General features: G+C 40.0%; 1 protein-coding gene across 1 annotated transcript; it reads left to right on the top strand.

Annotated features, from left to right (window-relative positions):
* Positions 1–17,847: 17,847 nt before the first annotated feature.
* LOC108427329 lies at positions 17,848–22,055 on the top strand. Its single transcript, XM_017697385.2, has 3 exons — positions 17,848–17,936; positions 18,155–18,218; positions 20,537–22,055. The coding sequence occupies exon 3, from the start codon at positions 20,581–20,583 to the stop codon at positions 21,712–21,714; it is 1,134 nt and encodes a 377-aa protein (XP_017552874.1). The 5' UTR covers positions 17,848–17,936; positions 18,155–18,218; positions 20,537–20,580; the 3' UTR covers positions 21,715–22,055.
* Positions 22,056–22,616: the final 561 nt, after the last annotated feature.

Raw genomic sequence — 22,616 nt, 5'->3', positions numbered from 1 at the left:
CTAAAGCCTCAAGAGATAAGGGGAGCACCCACTGTGGGGCTAAACATAAAATAAAAATGAAAAAAAAAGAGAAAACGAAAAAATAAGGAAAAAAAAACAAAACAACAACAATCCTTGGCTACAATTCTGCTGCCACTACAACTTCCACCTCTACTACTTCTGTCAGTACTTCTATTTTTACTTTGATTAACCAATTCAGCAGTAAATACCAACAATTGCAAAAATGTCAATGAAAGCTGTGACAAAAACCAACACCTACACAAACCAGACTCACCACTGATTACTCCTTTTACAGTGAGGTTCTTGAGCGCTGCTTTGCCGCTGACTCCTTTCCAATTCATCTGTTTGGCAACATCATTGGTCAAGAGGTATTCCATCACCCTCCAAACAGTGTCCTTAACTACTGTACCCCCTCTTTGTGCCAAGGTAGCTGTTTGTTAGACAAGGGAAAAGACAGCAAGTGTTAAGCAAACTGCCACATGGAGCCAATTAGACTAAGACAACAGGAGGAGATGTATGCAAGTCAAGTGTAAGTAAAATCTAAACTGTCATACACAGACAATTTCCAGGGCTTAAAGCAAGGAGCATTTCTGTACCTGAAAGTTGTTCTGGGAATGGAAAAAGTATGGAAGAAAGAGGGGTTAAAAACTAATTCACTGAATATGAACATGTTTATTTGTTCCAGTTTTGTTAATAAACAATAACAAATAGTGCAATAACAAGTTGTGATAAATGAACAATTCATTGCAATAAGTCCAAACACAACTTTCAAAGCCATAAGACTACACAATACATCCAGCGTTTAAACCTATCATTCATTCCTCCGCTGGTCTCTAAACAGCGTGAGTGGCATACTATTATACTTTATTAATACCTAATCATTCTCAGCACTGCAGTAACGCTGACATGGTGGTGGCATGTTTGTCTGTTGTGCTGGTTCAAGTGGATTTTGGCTTTGACAGCAGTGCTGCTGGAGTTTTTAAACACCTCAGTGTTGCTGCTGAACTGAGAACCAATGACCAACACATTCTGTGCAGCAGCAGAAGAGCTACCGTCTCTGACTTTACATCTACAAGGCGTACCAATAAGGTAGGAGTGTGCAATAGAGGAGAGTGAATGGACAGTGCTTAAAAACTCCAGCAGCACTGCTGTGTCTGATCCACCTTCACCATCACAACAAACACTAACACCACCACTGCAGTGCTGAGAATAACCCACCACCCAAATAATGCCTGCTCTGTGGAGGTCCTGACCATTGATGAACAGGGTAAAAGTGGGATAATGTATGGAGAGAAAATACAGTCTGTAGTACAGCCTATACAGTAAGTGGAGCTGATAAAATGGACAACAAATGTATATACACAGTAGGTGTACTGAATAAAGTCCTCAATGGGTGTATAATAAAGCAATAAGCCAAGAGAGGCCATGAGTTAATGCAAAGAGAGTGGGGGAGAGGGATGAATAGGGAGGGGAGAGAGAGGGAGGAAAGGGAGGAAGGAAGGAAGGAAAGAAAGAAGGGGAATAAGGAGGGGCAGAGGGAGGGTTAGAGGGAAATGAGAGGAAGAGAGCGGGCGGAGAGAGGGAAACGAGGGGGAGAGACAGAGGAAGGGGGGATAGAGGGGGAGAGGGGAATAAGAGAGAGGGAGGGAGGGAGGAAGGAAAGGGAGGAAGGAAGGAGAGAAGGGGAACGGGGGGAGAGGGAGGGAGAAAGGGAGGGTTAGAGGGAAATGAGGGGAAGAGAGGGAGGGGAGAGAGCAGGGGGAGAGAGGGAAACAAGGGGGAGAGACAGAGGAAGGGGGATAGGGAGGGAGGGGGAGAGAGTGGGGAGAGGGTGAATAGGCAGGGGGAGATACAGGGAGGAAAAAAGGAATGAGGATAGAGGGGGAGAGAGGAATAAGGGAGGGTTAGAGGGAAATGAGGGGAAGAGAGGGAGGGGGAGAGAGGGAAATGAGGGGGAGAGACGGAGGAAGGGGGATAGAGGGGGAGAGACGGAGGAAGGGGGATGGGGAAGAGGGGCATAAGAGGGAGGGAGGGAGGGAGGGAGGGTGAGAGAGGGGTGAATAGGGAGGGGGAGATACAGGGAGGAAAATGAAGAAAGGGGGAGAGGGGAATAGGAGGAGGGATGGAGGGAGAGAGGGAGGGGGAGAGGGAAATGAGGGGGAGAGACGGAGGAAGGAGGATAGAGGGGGAGAGACGGAGGAAGGGGGATGGGGAAGAGGGGCATAAGAGGGAGGGAGGGAGGGAGGGTGAGAGAGGGGTGAAAAGGGAGGGGGAGATACAGGGAGGAAAATGAAGAAGGGGATAGAGGGGGAGAGGGGAATAGGAGGAGGGAGGGAGGGAGGGAGGGGAGAGAGCAGGGGAGACGGGTGATACAAGGCATATATGGTAACTGTAAAGTGCTTCTTTAACTCTGTACTCCTGGTACATGGCACACTCTCTGTGTTCATCATCAACTGTTTTGCACAGAAACAACTTTTCCATCAATGACAATGCAGTCATCTTCACTTGGTGTTTTCAGAATGACACCATCAGCTGTCAACTGCTTGAACTGACGTTTCCCAACAGTCACCCTGGTACTGGCCCATCTTGATGTGGATATTTTAAAGAGGTCTCCTGAACAATGAGTGAATCAACAACATAACTTCTCTGATCCTGTTCAGATAACCTGTGGATAACCTGTGTTAGACGATTGTGAGCCTTCCTTATCTAAATTTAGTTGCAACTAAAATACAGCCTTCTGGAAAAGAGGAGAATAACCTAGTGAACATTTTTCGAACAGCATTCACTATACTGAAATAGTGAAATGAGCCACCAGCAAGCATCTCCACTTTGTAGTCAGTCTTTGTTTTCAGCAGTGACTTTCCATCTTTTGGCAGGAAGGGATAGTGAATTCTGAGAATTACCAGTAAGGCTGACAGAGCCACCAAAGACACCCCAAACCTAACTATCCAGTCAGCTAAGCTTCCCAATAAGCTTTCATGGTCACTCTTTACACTAGCACCATTACAGCCACTGCAGTCTTCTATTTCAAGACATCCTTCGCTATTGAGCACAGTCTCTTCAATCGGGATATGAAGGGGATCTCTCGGGTATTCAGGACATCCTTCTGTATTAAGCTCAGTCCTATCATTGACAAACCTATTGACCATGTCAATGCCCTGGTTTCTATTTTTTGCAGTAAGTGATTCATTCTTTTTTAGCCCTTCTCCTTAAACTGCTATGCTCATAATAGTTCATATCTGACAGAATTTCACAAATGGATTCTCTAATCTGTTCAGAAAGAGAGGGTGGGTGAGGGGTGAGAGGAGGCAAGAAGAGAGGTAGACACAGGTTAATACTAGCAGTCAGCATGTATATATTATAAATTTAGTAGTTATACCTATTCAACAGGCAGTGTCAATTATAGATATATAATCACATATACATAATAATCCTAATATGCATGTGCATTTAGCACATCCAGAATTATTAAACCTATGGTCCTTATGTTCATAATGTGAACAATAATAAATGGCCCCAATGTTGCTTCAAATAAGTTTGTTCCCTACTCACTATGAAGGTACTGAAATACAATTTTATACCAAAACAGTGCATTACATGCCTATAGAAAGCTATCGTATCCTATATTCTAACATAGGCTGTATGAATTCCTGTTTAACACTTAGTGCACATTTGGGCACACAAGTCATTATTTTGTGACCTCTACATAAACAAATCAAGAAATAATTAAATTAATTTATACTTTAATATTGCAATGATTTGATAAAATATATTAATAATAAAAAAAATACCAGTACACGTAATAATGTGACTGTTTATTTAGTAATAATGTGACTAATTATTAACACCTTTTAAAAAGAGGTTGCTTTGTTTCGATCCCTGACCAGGGTATCGTTTTGGGGCAGTCAGTCCAGTGGGCTGGAGGTTAGGGAACTGGCCCTGTGACCGGAAGGTTTCCGGATCAGTCCCCAGTGCTGACAGTCCATGACTGAGGTGTCCTTGAGCAAGACACCTAACCCCCAATTGCTCCCTGGGTGCTGTGGATAGGGCTGCCCACCGCTCTGGGCAAGTGTGCTCACTGCCCCCTAGTGTGTGTATGTGGTGTTTCACTTCATGGATGGGTTAAATGCAGAGGTGGAATTTCCCATGACGTTTGGCACACACAACACAAGCCGTAACTCGAGTCTAGCCCCACTAATGACATTTGGCCCACACAACGCAAGCCGTAACCCAAGTCTAGCCTGGCTCATAACATTTGGCCTACACCTGGCCCACACAACACTTGTCAGTGCCACAACTGAGCCGTAAGTGCCAAAAGTGGCACAGATTAGGCCCAAATGTGCCTGCTATATGGGATTGGTCTCTGTACCGAAAAAAGAAAAGGTATGTTGATGCTTATCCCGTTGTGTAAATTGATGGGGAAAAAACACCAATACTCTTGTGCAGATGTAAAAGTGAGCCACTACCAGATATGGTGACAGCCACCCAAACACGACAGCCACCCAAAGTGCAAATAGTACTATTATGTTTGTTTAAATACAAACCTAACAGCTCTTCCCTCCTTCCCCCAATCTAACAGGATAGGTGAGATACCCTTACTCCAGAGTAAGCATACACAAGAAAATTATACAACTGTCAAAGAGAATACTACTGGAATTTATTTTGTTATAAGCAATTTTTCTTCGCGATTAGCGAAGGCAAAAAAAGTCAAGTAAACAATAATAAAATCAGAATATCAAATTCAGTGTCCTTAGCTTCTATGTTTCAGTATCAACAGCCGTTTCCCAGCTTTATCTCAAAAAAGTATCAAAGTCTTAAAAATGTTTCTCCGAAGAGTCCTATGCAATGTGAAAAATACACCATTTAGTTTACAAATAAGTCAAATGAGTTCTTTATCTCTCAACAATATAACAAAAAAGTCTCTCAAAGCTTTTGTAGCATGGCCTGTGCTACCCCAGGCTCAAGGAGAACGCTGGAGGCAGGGTTCAGGGTTGCAGCAGACATTCTTTAATTTCACACAAAATAAACAACAAACACAACCAACACTAAGCTGGCCACTTTTCAGTCGCTCGAGCTGGCTAGACTGTTCTGTCCTCTTTGTCCTGAGCTTTTCAGCTCTTTCAGTCTCAGCTGCTGCTTGTCCCTCTCTTGCTCTGTTCCCTCTCAGCCCATTTTAAAGGCGCTCACGTTGCCCGCAAGATGAGAATCAGCTGGCTGTCATTAAGGGCACATTAAGGTGAGCACCAGAGCCAAGAGGGAACGAGAGCTCGCCGCTCCGCCTCCCCATTACCGCCCCTAGCTGGCAGCTCAGCCACCTGGGTCGAACATAGTGGCCTCGCTGCGTAACAGGGGTAGGGGCCTGGCGTCCAGGGCTCGCCAAGGTTCGCCACCACTGAATGTTCAGGCCCCGCCTTCCTGCCAGCTCTCTCGGCTGTCATCGTCGGGGCCCAGGGGGCGGGCGCATGCCACAGCTTTCAACAATAAAAGAGAAAAAAATAAAGAATTTCAAATAGTTACTTCCCTTTGACTGACGAGAGGGGGCGCTGGTGGATGTCGTCTGATTGAAAGCCTTCCCAACAGAGTTGAAGCTGTTATAGTTGCAAAGGGTGGGTTGACATCATAATCAAACCCTATGGATTAGGAATGGATATATATATAATGGATAAATATAATTGTAGTGGTAACCAATCAGATGTGTTGTTAACTCTGCGAGGTGAAGTTAAAAAACAAAAACACGACAAGAGAGAGAAAAGGGTGCCAATGTAGTTCGGCACGATCACGCGGTTTTATTTTGTTTCCTTACTAGATTGAATATCTGAGCCCTTTATTAGGAACCCCTGCTTTGTATCTACACCCACTATCCATTTTATCAGCTCTACTTACTATATAGGTGCACTTTGTAGTTCTACATTACAGACTGTAGTCCATCTGTTTCGCTTCATACTTTATTAGCCCCCCTTTCACTGTTCAAAGGTAAGAAGCGCCAAAGGACCACCACAGAGCAGGTATCATTTCGGTGGTGGATCATTCTCAGCACTGCAATGACACTAACGTGGTGGTGTTGTGTTAGTGTGTGTTGCAATGGTACGAGTGGATCAGACACAGCAATACTGCTACTCCACCCACTGTCCACTCTAGTAGACACTTCTTCCTTGTTGGTCCACCTCGTAGATGTATAGTTAGAGACAGGGAGTTATTATTAAATACTATGAGTTTTAAACATGTGTATGTTTTGAGTATCTGGGATATGTTCTTGTAGCTGTTGCCTTTTTGGTGCAATTAAATCATTTCTTTCAGCTTTTGTTTCTCCTTTTTGTTTTCCATGTTTCTGCTGAGCTTGAACACATGCATGGGTGGGATTTCTCTGTGTATCACAGCAGAACAAATTAACTGTCATTCTAAAGATACCAAAGGCTTAATTATGTTGCAGCACAAATCTGTAGCCTTGCAGACTTGCAGTGATTTAAAAACCAGAAATATTAAACAAGGATTGAATAATTTGGCCTGGTTTTGTTGTTAAGGCCTATAAGTGTAAGAAATTTGTCATATTATATACAGGGCTGGCGACTAAAATCGCTGATGGTCGCTGATGCTTGGTCAAAAATTGGCTCCACAAATTTGATCCATAATCAAACCAAATCCATAGTCAAAAATGTTTTTTATTGCTGGTCTTGTTATTTACATCAGCTCACAGTGCAGGAACCATCCCTGCAAAACCTCTGATCAATAAACAGAGCATTTGTAAAGAGTAAAACGCTGAAGCAGCTGGTTTTGCAGACAGTACAGAGAAGATACACAGTGGAAAAAAAACTAAAGAAAATGTTGTACAGGTCCACGGCAGGTCTGAAAGCGATTCCCAGCTGAAGTAGGCATTCCGATTGGCTCTGCCGCTCAGTCTGTTGATGCTGATCAGCGCTTCATGCAGTTTATGACTGAAGAACGCCCACTCGCCGTCGTGGTTCTGGCGGCCCTATATATATGTGTGTGTATATGTGTGTATATGTGTATATATGTTATATGTATAAATGTGTGTGTGTGTGTGTGTGTGTGTGTGTGTGTGTGTGTGTGTGTGTGTGTGTGTGTGTGTGTTTGTCTGTGCATATACATACATATATATATATATAACCTTCTCAAAGGTTTTAAAAACAAAACTGGGCAAATGTGCTCTTGGTGCACAGCCCTTTTATATCTAATTACTTTTTGTATGCATTTTCAAATAAATATAACATAAGTCTTTATACTTACAGATATGGCAAAGATTACAAAAATGAAATCCGTTTCCATCAGCAGTGAGTATCTTTTTCTGTAAATTATTTAAACTGATATGTTATGTGTTATGGGCTCTAACGTGGTCTCTGGGTCTATCCTGTGTATTTTCAAATAAACACAAAGCTTTATACTTACAGATATGGCAAACATTGAAAGAGTGAAATCCATTTCCATCAGTGGTGATTTTCAATCATTTTCAATCCTCTCTTCTCGAGGAAGCCCAGTATTACAGTATTATATGTAGTTAAAAAGCAACTCCTGGTTTGATCAGTGCTTCATTAAATTGAGCTCATGATGTAATTGATGATATTAACGAGTCTCTGTGGTGGCTGTGAAGGTGTCAAGGAAAAATATGGACCCAAGCAATTCTTGTTACTTTTTATTGTTTTTATGTTTATTTGAATTATGAATATGACTTTATTCTAATGTATATTGTGATAAACTCACTGCTGAGGTAAATTGTTTAAAAATTTGCTTAGATGCCTAAACTCTCACACAGTACTGTATATATACATACATATATATATATATATATATATATATATATATATATATATATATATATATATATATGTGTGTGTGTGTGTGTGTGTGTGTGTGTGTGTGTGTGTGTGTGTAAAAGCAGAACAGAGACCCATAAGACATATTCAGAAGATATGTACACTGTATATGTGATAAAATAAAATCAGATAAAATGTCAGATATGGTGAACACTGAAAGAGTGAAATAATTTTCCATCAGTGGTGAGTATTTTTTTCTGTTATTTAAACTGATCCATATAATTTGATAGCTCTAGTTGCTTTTTCTCACTAATCTCTATTTCAAAATTTTACTTAATTTTCCAGAAGAAAGTATGTATTATTTGATTTCAAGTGCTCGCCACATGCGCTTCTCTTGGGTTTTAAAAACAAAAGCAGGATAATATGGTACTGGTGCTTTCAGATACATATAACGTTAGCCTTTATACTTACAGACATGACAAGGACTGAAAGAGTGAAATCCGTTTCTGGTGGCCGGAGCTCCAGCTGGAGGCTGCATTGGAGCCCTGTTTGCAGAGATGGTTCACTTTTTAAAAGTTACTCTACACAGTCAAGGAAAGCTCCAAGTGAAGATTCTAGAATTTTACCCATTTCTTATTTCTTCTTATGTCACCTACATATGTCTGCTAGGTGGCATATTGTCATCAGCAGCTGGATTAATTTGCGGATTCCAGGCTTATAATCTGGTCAAAAGACAGGGAGACACATCAGGAAAGGCTTTAGCTTTGGCTGCGTCTGTGGCTGTACTAGGAGTGACAGTGACTGGAGCTGCACTAGGAGCTATTTTGGAAGTGTCTTTTTCCAACTTGACCCTGACAGATGAAATTGTTCATCTATCAACATTATTCAGCATATCTGTATCGTGTTTACTCTACATTTTCTCAGGCTTTTTATCAGGCTACATCAGGTTTATACCATTTTTAATATGTATATATTCTCAGCATGTAATGACCCTCTGCTTTCTTGACACAGGATATATTTTTTTCTTAGACATGGGATCAATGTTACTACTCATCCCTCCATCCTTGCTGTTTGGTCTGTTTCATAAATTCCAGTTTGGCAATGTAACTGTGAAGATGTCAACTATTACTGTCACGACATTTCTCACAGCCACAAGCCTGCTGTGTGATGAAGACCAACCAGTTATTATATCCAGCTGAATTAACTTTATCTGATTTAACGTCGTACGATGATGATTACCTAATGTATTTTACAGTTCTAGAGAATCTTTATGCTCTGCTAGTGCTGGAGCGCATCTTTGTCATTGTGTTTGCTATTCAGATATGTGGAGCGTCCAGTGGCGCCATGCTTTTCTCGTATTTTGCCACTGATTGGCAGGTGAAGTCTACGCAGTTGCAGTGAGTGCTACATTTGGAGTGCTAGCAGTCTTACTAAAAGTGTCTCCTGTGCTGGGAAGAGGTGCATTGTTAGGGGGGCTGCTGGCTATCTCTGGAGGGGCTGGAGCAGCCCTCAGTGCAGCAGGAGATCTGGGCCTGAGATACGGAGGACATGTAGGAAGGACAGGAGCGGCTATAGGAGCTGCAGTCGGAGCTTTTGTGTTTGTAGGAATCCAGAATGTAAATTTTGGCCTGACAGTGGCTCTCTGTGCAGCTGCTATTCCAGAATCCTCCTACATAGGGTTTTGTTGGGACTTCCTTTATCCTTTTATAAGAATGTTGCTTACGGTGTTGAATTATTTTCTGAAGTTTGTGCTGTTGTGTGTGCTGTTGTGTGTGCTCTTGTGTGTGCTCTTGTGTGCGCTGTGCTTAGACAGTGTTATCATATTCCTTCAAATCATTTGCCTCGTTGTCTTTTCAGTGCTTTTATGCTGTACTGTCTGGGAAGTCCTGAGGGCTTAGTCAGGAACCACTGCCTTAAATGAATGTCCCATGTCTACATCATTTTCAGACTTATAGTTGCAATTAAATACACAGCTTAGATATAGACTGTTTTCTTATCATACATAACGATAGAGTAGATGTCACAGACGAGGAGGCAGGATACATTTGTGGGTTTTGTTGGTTTCAGCCCAGGTTTACAGTGGAAGTTAGTCTGCAGAATGAAATGTAAAGCAATACAAGATCCATGAGCCAGTTTTCAATGCTTTTTACTGTTTTAATTTTGTTTATTTTTTATGATCATTGTATTTTCATTTTTGGGTATTGCACTTTACTATTGACTGCATTAAGATTTGGCATGGAATCTTCGCCCTAGTAATACAGCTTAAATGAAGTTTTTTCATCCCAACTTCTGATTACAGAATTGGACCCTCACATAAGCTTCACTTCTTACACCCCAGGTGCTTGAGTTTTTGATAATATTGTGCACATTTCACAATAGGTTGTGATCTATTATGAGCTCAGTTAAACTGATCAGTTAAAATGATACACATTGAAAATGCATGAGTAAAGCTCAATAAAGGTCAGTGTCTGATCATCAGTACAACTGTGCTTGGCTTATTTCAGGATTATTCACAGGGTAAAGAGGATGAATATGACAATCTCAGAACTACAACACAATTAGGTATAGAATTGATAGAGATATGGAATTGATGTTGATTAGTATTAAACAGCAGCAGGCCAAAGCAAAAACCTTAGCCGGCACTTCACCCAGGGACTGCTAGGAATCACTGCATCAAAGTTTCAGTGGGTTTGGTTTTAGTAAACATGGCTCCATTTGGACTCACCACAACATATTTTATAATAACATAATTCTTAGGTGAACTGATACGTGTATAATGCACTACATTGCTTTTGCTATATTAATCATGAGCTCAGTGTTATGGTTTTTTCAAATCTGTGTTTTATTTTTGTTATTGTCTTATAATTGTCAATAATTGTCTATTATTGATTTGGGTTTGGCAGGTGTGTACTTCATTTTATTGTCTCTTTTTTTTAGCTTTGCACTCCTAATGTCTAGGCATATTTAGCTGTTCCCAGCTCTTTTTCTTCCAGTATGACTTTATTTACAGCGCTGATTTTTGTTGGTACCTGGGCAGTTAGTGAGTTCCAGCCACATACCTACTCAAGGTTGCTATAGGGCATTTGGTGTTTCTCCAGGCTGTGGTGATAGTCGATCCAGGAGAGAGGTTCTGGAGCAGCAAGCATGGCCCTCTCTGCAGCAGAAACAAGGCTACTTGTCTTACTACGGACCGTACTCTGTGTATACGAAAGAGTTGCAACGAAGTTCTGATCTGTTAATGAGCTTACTAACACAAATGAAGAAAGTGCAACCGTAAAACATCCAAACTAAATACCAATTTAAAGCAATAAACAAATATGAAGCAAAACTATTCAATACCTTAAGGTCAGTTGATGATAGAGTTTATAATGTACGGACTGCACTTTAATTGTTATATTATAATCATATAATGAAGATTACTGTAAATCAAATCATTTTATTTGAACTACAAATCCATGTTATTATTTTGATCATATTTGGTTCTTGCTACAGTGGCAAATATGCATGACCAAAACATTCAGTTTAATTCAGACACAGATCTATCAATGATTTTAGACTTCTTCGATGGTGTTGGGTTTGTTATTGCCAGTTTGAGCTCTAGACATGTTTTAATCCCATCACTCAGCAGATGAGGTAAAGAGAAATGCCATTTGCCAAACTGTTCATTCTTTGCATATATGAAAATACTCAATTTTTTTAGTGCTGATGTAATATAAACTCCCAATTTTGTTGAGTAAATAACTTGATTTTATTATTTACTTACTATTTGTCTCTGCTTTTGTTTAGGAATGAGTTCTGTGTGGTTCCCATAATGAAACGATAAGTGTTTATACTGAACACTCCTTATTATTCACTAATAATGTTAATCTCACAAACAGAATACTTTCACATATTGTTTTCTCCAGTGTTTGTGGAAAGGACTAAATTATAACCAAATGACAAAAAATAAAAACATCATCTTATTTGACAGTTTAACTCCAGGGTGGTCTGTATCTGCTGGTTTGATGTGTTTTGTGGTGCTCAGTCGTCCCCAAGCAGCACTACTACATTCTTTCCCTCACTCTGTCAGGTAAGGCTGTTCTGAGTAAACAGAAGAAGCTGATTTGCTCTTTAGCTGTCACGTCACTCTGAAGGCGTTAGTGAACTGTGGTGAATGTTAATGTTCAGGTTTACAGACTGAACTACTACTATCATGTGACAGTAGCTGAGTATGTTCCAAATACGGTAGAAAACAAGAAGAGTTACAAGTGTCCAGGCTCTTTTTTGCTGTGCAGGATCGTTTAACTGGGGAATATTACATTTTTACTCCTGTTAGACCATTTCAGCAGAAGGTAAGACACTGAATCTGACCAGAAAGATTCTCTGACAACATTGTTTACCGAATATTTCACAAGGTCATTCATTTTTTCAGACACTTAATTAAGGTTACTAATCAACACTACATTTATACCAGGATAATAAACACTTAGCATCACGTCTGTTTTTTAACATGATTTGTACTTTTGCGTTCATTTTCAAATGAAAGCTACATTTACTGTGTTTAATCAAATAAATGAATATCGGGACCAAGTGAAGCATGAAGAATGATGAAAAGAGCTAAAACAAAAAAGGTGTGTTGTATCCTAGTGCAATGTGTTATATCCTAGTGTCTGGTGTGTTTTTAGAGTTGGCCAAATGAATGTCCTATTAATTGAATGTCCTAAAGTTGGAGCCTATATTAATCTCTATGACCAAAAATATACTAGCAGTATTGTTTCGCAAATGTTTGTCAGATATAATGAATAAATTGTAAACATTTTACAATGTACCTTTATGACTCATAACTAACAGTACATATACCACAGGCTTGTTCATAAATGCATAGAGTTCTAAACAAAAGTTCAGGCACACTTGGTCAGAATACAAGCAAAAATAGCACATCCTCAGGGAACACACGTCTGCACATTTTAATGCATTATTGCTGTTTATTTGCTGAACTTGACATATTCTTGGGGGGAAAACAGAAAATGTCGTCTGTGTGAAAGTTATTTTTCCATTTTTTTCCAATATGATAAACTCAAAATGGAAATAAATGGAAATAAAAGGAAATGGTGGAAAATGCCGTATTTAAGTTGTTGTTATAGATGATGTTTCTTGTATATTCTCTCACTTATTTTCATTTGGAAAACCAGTTAAATGTAGTTTGACTTCAAACTGTTGCGTGTGATGGTACAAACTGACAATGAACAACTTGTACTATTCCTTCTATTTTCAAAGAAAACTTTGTGAGAGCATTCAAATATAATTAATATAGGGATCAGCTGAATTTGATCAGGCAAAAGAAGATTCATGATGAACAGAAATAAAGGGATAAATAAAAGACAGTATCTTTGTAAGCTGAATATATAAAACTGCATGTAGATATAAAGCCTTTATCATTACAGATATGGCAGAGATACAAATACAAATGGAGGAAGCAGCTGTTGAACCTTTCCTTAGATCCATATTCATATGAATAATGTTTAAAGATCTCACCTGTTTTTGAAAATGTATATGTTAAATGAATAGCTACAGTTTTGAAATCTGTCAATACTTCCTCCATCTGAAATGTCCGGATGTTGTGTACACAGGTCCAGACTGAAATCCTCTTACATTCGCCGTGAGTTTCTTTTTCTGTGATTGACTGAAATGGATATGCATCTTTTATGTGAAAGGGCTTAAATTATGTAGTTTACCGTGTTCTCTGTTCTGCTGTAGGTAATGTGATTGGTGCTCTGTCTCTGGGCCTGGTGGCAGGAATCTGTGCTGGAGGCTGTGTGGGAGCCATGGCTGCAGAGATGGTCCACCTTTTAAAAGACATTAGAATAAATGAGACTGAGCTTAGCATGAAGAATGGAGCTGCACTAGGAGCTATTTTAGAAATGTCTGTACCAAATATCTCACTCCTCTGTTCAGAGGATCTTTGTAAAGCATTTGCACTGTGGAACATATTTCTCTTCATAATAGTGTCAGTTTTCCTGTTTGTTGTTGAGTATTTTTATAATTATGCCAGTTTTTCAGACTTAAAATGTCTTGGTTTTATGCTCTTTTGTCTTTTCTCATTTATACTAAGCGTTTTTATTGTAATCATGTTGTGTGACTATCTCCTATACAAGGTTTATCTTGCCACAGGAATCGTTTTTTTGGCAGACACAGGATCTATGTTTCCCGTCATGGTTCCATTTACAGGTTATATCTGTTTATTCATTACAGAGACAAACTATTTGGTAAGAAAGCTGGAATGATGCCAGGTATTATGACTACCACAGTTCTCATAGCCAGCAGCCTGCTACATGATAAAGACCAGCCAGTGCCTTTATTAGAGCTAAGTAAATTCACTCCACCTGCTTTAGAAGTGCTGGAGCGCATCTTCGTCATTGTGTTTGTAATTCAAATGTTTCAGGTATCATGTGGCGCTGACCTCTTCTATTACTTTGTCACTGGTGGGGCAGGGAAAGTCGGCACAGGTGTTTTGGCTGCTACAGCTGGGGTCCTAGCAGTCTTATCAAACGTCTCCTCCATGCTGGGCGCTGGGGCGTCACTAGATGTTCTGTTGGCTGCGTCTGGGGGGACTGGAGTGGCCCTTAATGCAGCAGGAGATCTGGGCCAGAGATATGGAGGACATGTAGGCAGAGTAGGGGCAGTTCTAGGAGCTGCAGTCGGGGCTTTTCTGCCTTTAGCAGCACACAATGTGAAATTTGGCATTCTGGTTGCTCTCTGTGCAGCTGCTATTCCAGGCTCAAACTATGTATGTGTTTGTTATGACTTTTTATATTATTGCTTATATCTATTGGGTTTATTGCTAGGTTATATGTTAGCTTTTCTACATCTTTCTACATTTTAGCAGTTATAGGCACTGTATTTTTTCTCATATATGGTACATTCGTTTGCCTGTTTGAGCAATGTTCCCAGTGCAGCGATCTTAAAGTTTTGATTTACAAAATATGGACAGGTTCGTGCTTGTAAATGCTATGCAATATTTTAAATCTTTTTTCTTATTTTGTGTCCAAAAAATTCCAAAAACGATACATTTTATGCAGGTTATACACTGAGGCCCTGAATTACTATGATTCCAAAAGTACTAATGTGCATGTGCAGAGCTGCGTTTTTTTGGGTGATTTATAAAAGATGGTTGTGCGGATAATGACATTTGCAACAAATGTCAAAAATAATAAGGCTTTTGCACCTGCTTACTGTTCGCTATAGCACTAATGAAGAGATTTACGGGAAATCAGAGACGGCATTATACCATTTTTTTTCTTTTTCGATACCAATATTGAAATTTTGAATTGAGTTATTCTGTTATTCTAGAAGTAAGCCATCATGCTCAAACTACACACACGTTACTCCCCCACAGGAAAACACTTCACAGCACCATAAGCCACGCACGACTTCTTGTTGCACTATATATGTTATTTTTCTATCACAACTTTGTCATGTTGTTATATGATCTTGACCTTGTCTTTGTCATGAACATCTGTGTAATTGTACAATAAACACTACTGTTAAAACCCAGCCTGGTATTAAAAAATACTCACAGTGAAGAGTCATTTACAGTATTTGGAGAATGTTGTATTCTTACCATCTATAGTATATTAGTATTTTCCTTGTTTAAACCGATTGTAATGACCTGATAATAACAAATTCCTCAGTGACCACGTGGCAAGTTGTCACGGTTGCATTGTCCCAGTGCTGGAGCTATTACATGTATAGCTCAGAACTGATTATTCATATTTTATATTATTATTATTATTATTATTATTATTATTATTATTAAATCATAATTATAATTCTATAATAAAATGATAAAATCTTATTTTCTAATGGCACTGAAGAGGCATTGCTTTGATGTACTAGTTCAACACCACTAGGTGGCAGCAGTGTCGTATATTAACTCTGAGGCAACTCACTCAGGTCTGCTGAGTTTGTGCATGTGTGTGTGCTAAAGAGAGAGAGAGAGAGAGAGAGAGAGAGAGAGAGAGAGAGAGAGAAGGAACAGCTCGCTCTTTTTCACTGTACTCTACCAGATAGAAACAGAACCACTGCACAAATAGCTGAAAATACAAATTTCAAAAACCTTTCAGGCTGTTTGTGGTGGCGTTAAGCTTCACGCAGCTGGATGCCCTGCTCAAACATACCTATAAAACCTGCCAGTTAACAGAAGAGCTACACCAGGTGTGTTGGAGCTGAAAATCACCAAACTCTGCTGGACACTGGCCCTCCAGAATTTAGTTCTCCTGAATGTACTTATACACTAATTAGAAAATATCATATAATGCATTTGAAAAAAAATATATACACATCCTAGAAACACAAATAAACCTTTGAAAACCTTTCCAAGTTATTGGTTTTGATCAAATGTTTGAGTTCTGTTTGAGGTGTAACACACTGCTCATTCAATGTATTCAGAATGACTTTAATCTCCTACACAGACAGCCACTGAAGAAAGAACATCTTGCTCTGAATAGTTTTATGCTCTTACTGATTAAGTTGAGTTATTCTGGTTAAACAGCCAGTACTGGTTTGTTCTTCAGACAGCCTGCATCGCCCTGAACTAGCTATGTAACCTCAAAGAATGTTGTACTATAAGGTGTGTCTTCCCTGGTATAGAATCTTTTTTTCATATAAAGAGCCATCTCTCCTTTCAAGCATAACTACTGTATGTAAGGTAAGACGGTGCTTCGGATCAAATTTGATGCCGCCAGAGGAGGTAAGTCAAAACCACAATAGGACACGGCTTTTATGTTTATTTTAGACAGAAGGCAAAAGTGGAAGAGTTTATAAAATAAGTACTGAATCCTGGTTGAAAATGTGAGCAGGTTTAAGTGAAACATTGTGCAGACTCGTATCTGAACAGTAAACATCAATCAAATCTGTTGAAATTCTATTTTGTTAATCCCATCACACTTAGCTATGGCACTGGGTATAAATATAAATCTGGCATAAACTCTGCAGCTTCAGTATCTGGATGGAGTTACGAAAGCTTATCATTCAGTAACGACAGAGACTTCAACGCAAACTGGTTGAGCTGTTCTTCCGTTCATGAAGTGTGTGATAAAACTTTGGGCCTGTCAGCAGACGCAGGGTCAAGAGGTTAAAAGACAGCAGGCCAAGTCTAAAGCTTTAGCTGGTAATGTGAGGAAGAAAGCTTCACAGAACAGCAGCATTACTGGGAGCAGTAGCTGGAGCTCTTCTGCCATAAAGGATAAATGACGTAAGTTTTGGATTTGTAGAATACATATTTTGTATATTTTAACATTTAACTTTATTGAAAATATGAAAGAACTGAAATTTCAACCTTTCCGTGAAGACAATACAGCTAACAACCAAAAATAAATTTAAAGGATAAACAACAAAGTAATGTCAAACAAACTTGCATTAATTAAATCAAATCATGTTCATTGTCACATCACATTTACACAGGTGGGTGAGTGAGTGAAAATCTTATGTGCATAGCCCACTTATAGAATTTAAATACAAAAATATATATATAAATATCTAAGAAAATGTCCATTTGAAACTATAATCACATTATTTCAATTGTTTAGTGATACTGGGCCACTGTGCCTATCTTGCAGTGCTGATAACAGCAAAATTGTGGTTTGCATAGCATAGTGGGTAACAACATCCTCAATGCTGCAGGCAGGGGTTCGATTTCCCCTCCTCAGCAAGAACACCATGCGTTAAGAGTGGTTTATAAGATCTCTGCTTCTATTCAAGATCAGGTTCTTTGTGGTTCTGAAACTAAAAGGGTTGAACATTACAACATTTCTTACATAGAACAGTTTCACAAAGTTAGTGACTTTCTGCAGAGTTTCTGCACTAAATCATGCAACAGACCATCTTTAATTCGATTTTTTTAAATTCCTGTTGGGGACTGGTGGGTTGCCATCTGTGTAACGTCAACAAAACTGATTAGCCCTTCAATCATCACATGCCACTCTGAAGGCATAATATGCCAAAACGAATGCTGTTGTTACAGGTTTACAGTATTATAATTGCATCTTGTGACCATAGCTTTGCATTTTCTCTATACTGTTGAAACAGAGAGAATCATGAGTAGGTCTAATCTCTTTCTCTGATTAGGGCTGTTTTCTCAAGGAATATTAAACTTTTCTACCAAGAGAATCATCATGGCTGTTATTGCAGGTAAGAAAGACATATTTTACAGAGATAATAACTAAAACGATTCATTGTTTTCTAGCACATCATGAAGGTTTAGAATTAAAACAACTTTTGTCTCAGGCTCATTAATACCTGAATACATTGTGCTTTGATTGCAGCATGACTACTGTTTTTGCCTTCAAATAAACACTACAAGGGTACATTGATCGGTATGAATATAACAAAAACCTTTGCTCCTACAGATATGGCAGAGACACAAATACAGTTGGCGGAACCTGCTGTTCCACCTATAACTACATCCATTATGTGAGTTCAGAAGTGCTGCCTTTATATTTAAAATCCAACACACTTTAAATGTGAGAAATGTAGAGTCACACATGAAAGACATAAACAGTCAAAACAGACATAAAAAAGACATGACAGACATAACATATAGAGCAAATTTCCAAATGTCTTTTATTTATTGCTGTGCTTACAGATCCAGAGTGAGATCCACTTGTATCTGCAGTGAGTTTCTTTTTCTGTGTCTATTTTGAACTGTTTTTTTTTTTGTATATACTCAACATGGCCCAAAGTATGTATACATCTGCATGGAATCTTATTAATAGGCATTACTAATGTGCCACTGGCATACAGAAAGACACAGGGGAGGCTTTGATTCTGCTGTGAGAAGTGCTCTTTATTAAATACCAGGCAAAAAGGCACACACAAAGCACTGATCTCACAGGGGGAGTCACCCCAGCCGTAGGCTTCCCAACACAAAACACTCACACCTCCTCCACAACAGCGCTCCACCTGGCCACCATCCACTTTCCCCTCCTCTCACTGCACCCATTGACGCTGACATGGATGCTACTTGTGCGCGCTTGTGGCCCGTCTCCACCACTGGTGACTGCATTTAATGTGCCTTTCTTGGTGTGCGTGAGCATGTCCGGTTACAGTAGGGATATCAGTCCAGAGACCGTGATGGAGAGTGTGATGAGCCATCTGCTGTCCACACTGCACTCAATCTACTGCCTGCAGGCACCACTCAACCTCCCGGCCAGCATCTGTTTACCCACCACCTCCCATGAGCCTCTTCGCATGGCCCTCTATATGGCCATGCTTCCAGAGCCTCTACATCAGCGTGAGTCAGTAACGGAATGCTACAATGTGGAGGTGGTCTTCCTTTTGCTGCTATACATAAACCTTTATAAAATGTAGAAATGTCTATTCTTATTATGATTAACATTACAGAGCATGTAATATTTAATTGTAGAGAATTAAATTGTAGAGAAACACTGACATTTTGGTGCAGATATAAAACAGATATTTCTTTTTTAAAGCACATATCTGCCAATGCCTATGACTGTCATGCTGGTAGTCACAAGATTCTTTCATACAATCCCAATTCCAATGAAGTTGGGACGTTGTGTTAAACATAAATAAAAACAGAATACGATGATTTGCAAATCCTTTTCAACCTATATTCAATTGAATACACTAAAAAGACAAGATATTTAATGTTCAGACGGATAAACTTTATTGTTTTTTGCAAATATTCACTCATTTTGAATTTGAGGCCTGCAGCACGTTCCAAAGAAGTTGGGACAGGGGCAACAAAAGACTGGAAAAGTTGAGGAATGCTCAAAAAACACCTGTTTGGAGCATTCCACAGAACAGGTTAATTGGAAACAGGGGAGTGCCATGATTGGGTATAATGGGAGCATCCCTGAAAGGCTCAGTCGTTCACAAACAAGGATGTGGCGAGGTTCACCACTTTGTGAACAACTGCGTGAGCAAATAGTCCAACAGTTTAAGAACAACGTTTCTCAACGTGCAATTGCAAGGAATTTAGGGATTTCATCATCTACAGTCCATAATACCATCAAAAGATTCAGAGAATCTGGAGAAATCTCTGCAAGTAAGCGGCAAGACAGAAAACCAACATTGAATGTCCGTGACCTTCGATCCCTCAGGCAGCACTGCATTAAAAACCCACATCGTTCTGTAACGGATATTACCACATGGGCTCAGGAACACTTCAGAAAACCACTGTCAGTGAACACAGTTCGTCGCTCCATCTACAAGTGCAAGTTAAAACTCTACCATGCAAAGCGAAAGCCAAATATCAACAACACTCAGAAACGCCGCCGGCTTCTCTGGGCCCGAGCTCATCTGAGATGGACTGACGCAAAGTGGAAAAGTGTCCTGTGGTCTGAAGAGTCCACATTTCAAATTGTTTTAGGAAATCATGGAAGTCGTGTCCTCTGGGCCAAAGAGGAAAAGGACTGTCCGGATTGTTATCAGCACAAAGTTCAAAAGCCAGCATCTCTGATGGTGTGGGGGTGTGTTAGTGCCCATGGCATGGGTAACTTGCACATCTGTGAAGGCACCATTAATGCAGAAAGGTACATACAGGTTTTGGAGCAACATATGCTGCCATCCAAGCAACGTCTTTTTCAGGGATGTCCTGCTTATTTCAGCAAGACAATGCCAAGTCACATTCTGCACATTGTATGCTTTTAGCAAGGGTGTGGCCAAACTCACTAATTAATAGGAGTGTCAACATAATTTTGACGATGTTGTGTATTAAGCAGTAAATAAATGTTACAGGGTTTAACATGCTCTCTGTTCTGTTGCAGATAACTTTGGAGCGCTGGGCCTTGGACTGGTGGCTGGAGGCTGCATGGGAGCCATGTCTGCAGAGATGGCCTGCTTTTTAAAAGATGCTACACAAAGTCAGACAGAACTCATGATGAAGATTTCCGAACTTTACCCATTTATTACTTCTTCGTATGTCACCTACATGTCTCTGCTAGGTGCCACATTGTCATCAGTGGCTGGAGTAGCAGGCGGATGCCAAGCTTATAATGTGGTCAAGAGACAGCGATGGGAAGATATATCAGGAAAGGCTTTAGCTCTGGCTGCGTCTGTGGCTGTACTTGGAGTCGGAGTGACTGGAGCTGCACTAGGAGCTATTTTGGAAATATTTTTTTCCAACTTTATGTTGAATGTCTTTTCAGTGAATTCTGGTGTAACATTCATGTTATGGCACACACTGGCCAGCACAATAATATCCTTATTTCTCTGTGCTTTTTCTGGATTTTTCTATGGCTGTATCAGTGTTTTTGTGTCATTTATGATATGTTTGTTGATATATTCAGAGCGTCTAATGGCCATATTGTTTTTTGGCACAGAATTCATTTTTTTCTTAGACTTGGGGTCTATGTTGCCCCTCATTCTTCCATCTCTGCTGCTTTGCCTGTTTCAAAAATTCCATCTCAGCAAGAAAGCTGTGGGAATACCAAGCATTATGGTCACTACAGTTCTCATAGCCAGGAGCTACTTTCATGATAAAGACCAACCAGTGCCTTCATTAGATCCAGCTGAATTCACTATACCTGCTTTGCTAGTTCTGGAGCGCTTCTTTGTTCTAGTCCTCGGTGTTCAGATGTTTCAGGCTTCTTGTGGGGCTGTGCTGTTCTCCTATTTTGTCACTGAGGGGGAAGGTGATGTCTGCACAGGTGCAGTGGCTGCCACAGTTGGAGTGCTCACATTCTTAATGAAAACATCTAACATGCTGGGCACTGGGGCATCGCTGGGTGGCCTGCTGGCTGCATCTGGGGGAGCTGGCGTGGCCCTTAATGCAGCAGGAGATCTGGGCCAGAGATATGGAGGACTTGCAGGAAGATCAGGAGCAGTAATAGGAGGTGCAGTTGGAGCTTTTCTGGCTTTAGGGACTCAGAATCTGAAATTTGGGATTATGGTGTCTCTCTGTGCAGCTGCTATTCCAGGATCACCTTATATACTGTTTGTTTAAACGGGATCATGCAAAGATGACAAGTTATGTGTGGTATTCATTTTGCAAATGTTAAAAAAGTGCTTGGTAGTTTACATATCACAATACTACATCACTATATAGCAGAACACAAGCCTGATTTTGTGAATAACCCAGTGATCTGGGTTGTAAGAATCAGCAACATCAATTGCTGTTTCAAATCTCAGAGGGGTTAAAGAACTCTAAGATAAATATGATGGCACTGGGGTAGAGCTTAATTGAGAGACAGGGGCAATTATGTCCATGGGAACTATGATAATACTAAATTGTCACTAGGCTCTACTGATTAACCCTCTGGGGACTGATGCATTTTTCTCGATTTTTGCATTCTTCTTAAATTCACCCTTAAAGGTACTTGCATATAACATGATATCCATGTGTTTCATATCAAAATGCTTCGTTATCTTTGTCGCTAATTTCCAAAACCGCTGTAGTAAATTCAGTGGCTGTAGACTTTTTGCATGCCATTTCACATGCGTCTCCAATGTTGACTGAGTAAAGGATAAAGGGTTTCTGATGTAAGGGGTCAGTCCTTAGTGATTTCCTGAGTGCCTATTGCTTAGTTTGACACAAAATGTAGATGTACACAAAAATCCACCAATTACACACAGTGAGATGCAGATGGCATGTTCCTTAGCCCCTCTTCATAGCCTCATAACACCAGGTTTGAGTCATGTACGACCTCGTGATAAGACAGAATGGAAAGAGTGACTCTACAGATTCAGGAAATCCAGGAAAGGATTGATATTCCTGTGTTAGATTATTGCAAAGATACGAAGACATATATAGAAACATCGAATTTGATGCAAGTGAGTGAGTTTGTGGACCGCAGGGGGTTAAAAAAAACTGTAAATGTCCTAAAAGTAAGTTAAAGACATACATCG

The sequence above is a fragment of the Pygocentrus nattereri genome, chromosome 14 (genome assembly GCF_015220715.1).
Source record: "Pygocentrus nattereri isolate fPygNat1 chromosome 14, fPygNat1.pri, whole genome shotgun sequence".
Classification (NCBI taxonomy): Eukaryota; Metazoa; Chordata; class Actinopteri; order Characiformes; family Serrasalmidae; genus Pygocentrus; species Pygocentrus nattereri.
The sequence above is the reverse complement of the archived record's forward strand: the minus strand, read 5'-3'. Positions and strand labels throughout refer to the sequence as shown.

What these genes read in the sequence shown, in the direction of transcription:
- LOC108427329 (XM_017697385.2), top strand. Translation starts at nt 20,581, where the DNA reads ATGGGAGCCATGTCTGCAGAGATGGCCTGCTTTTTAAAAGATGCTACA.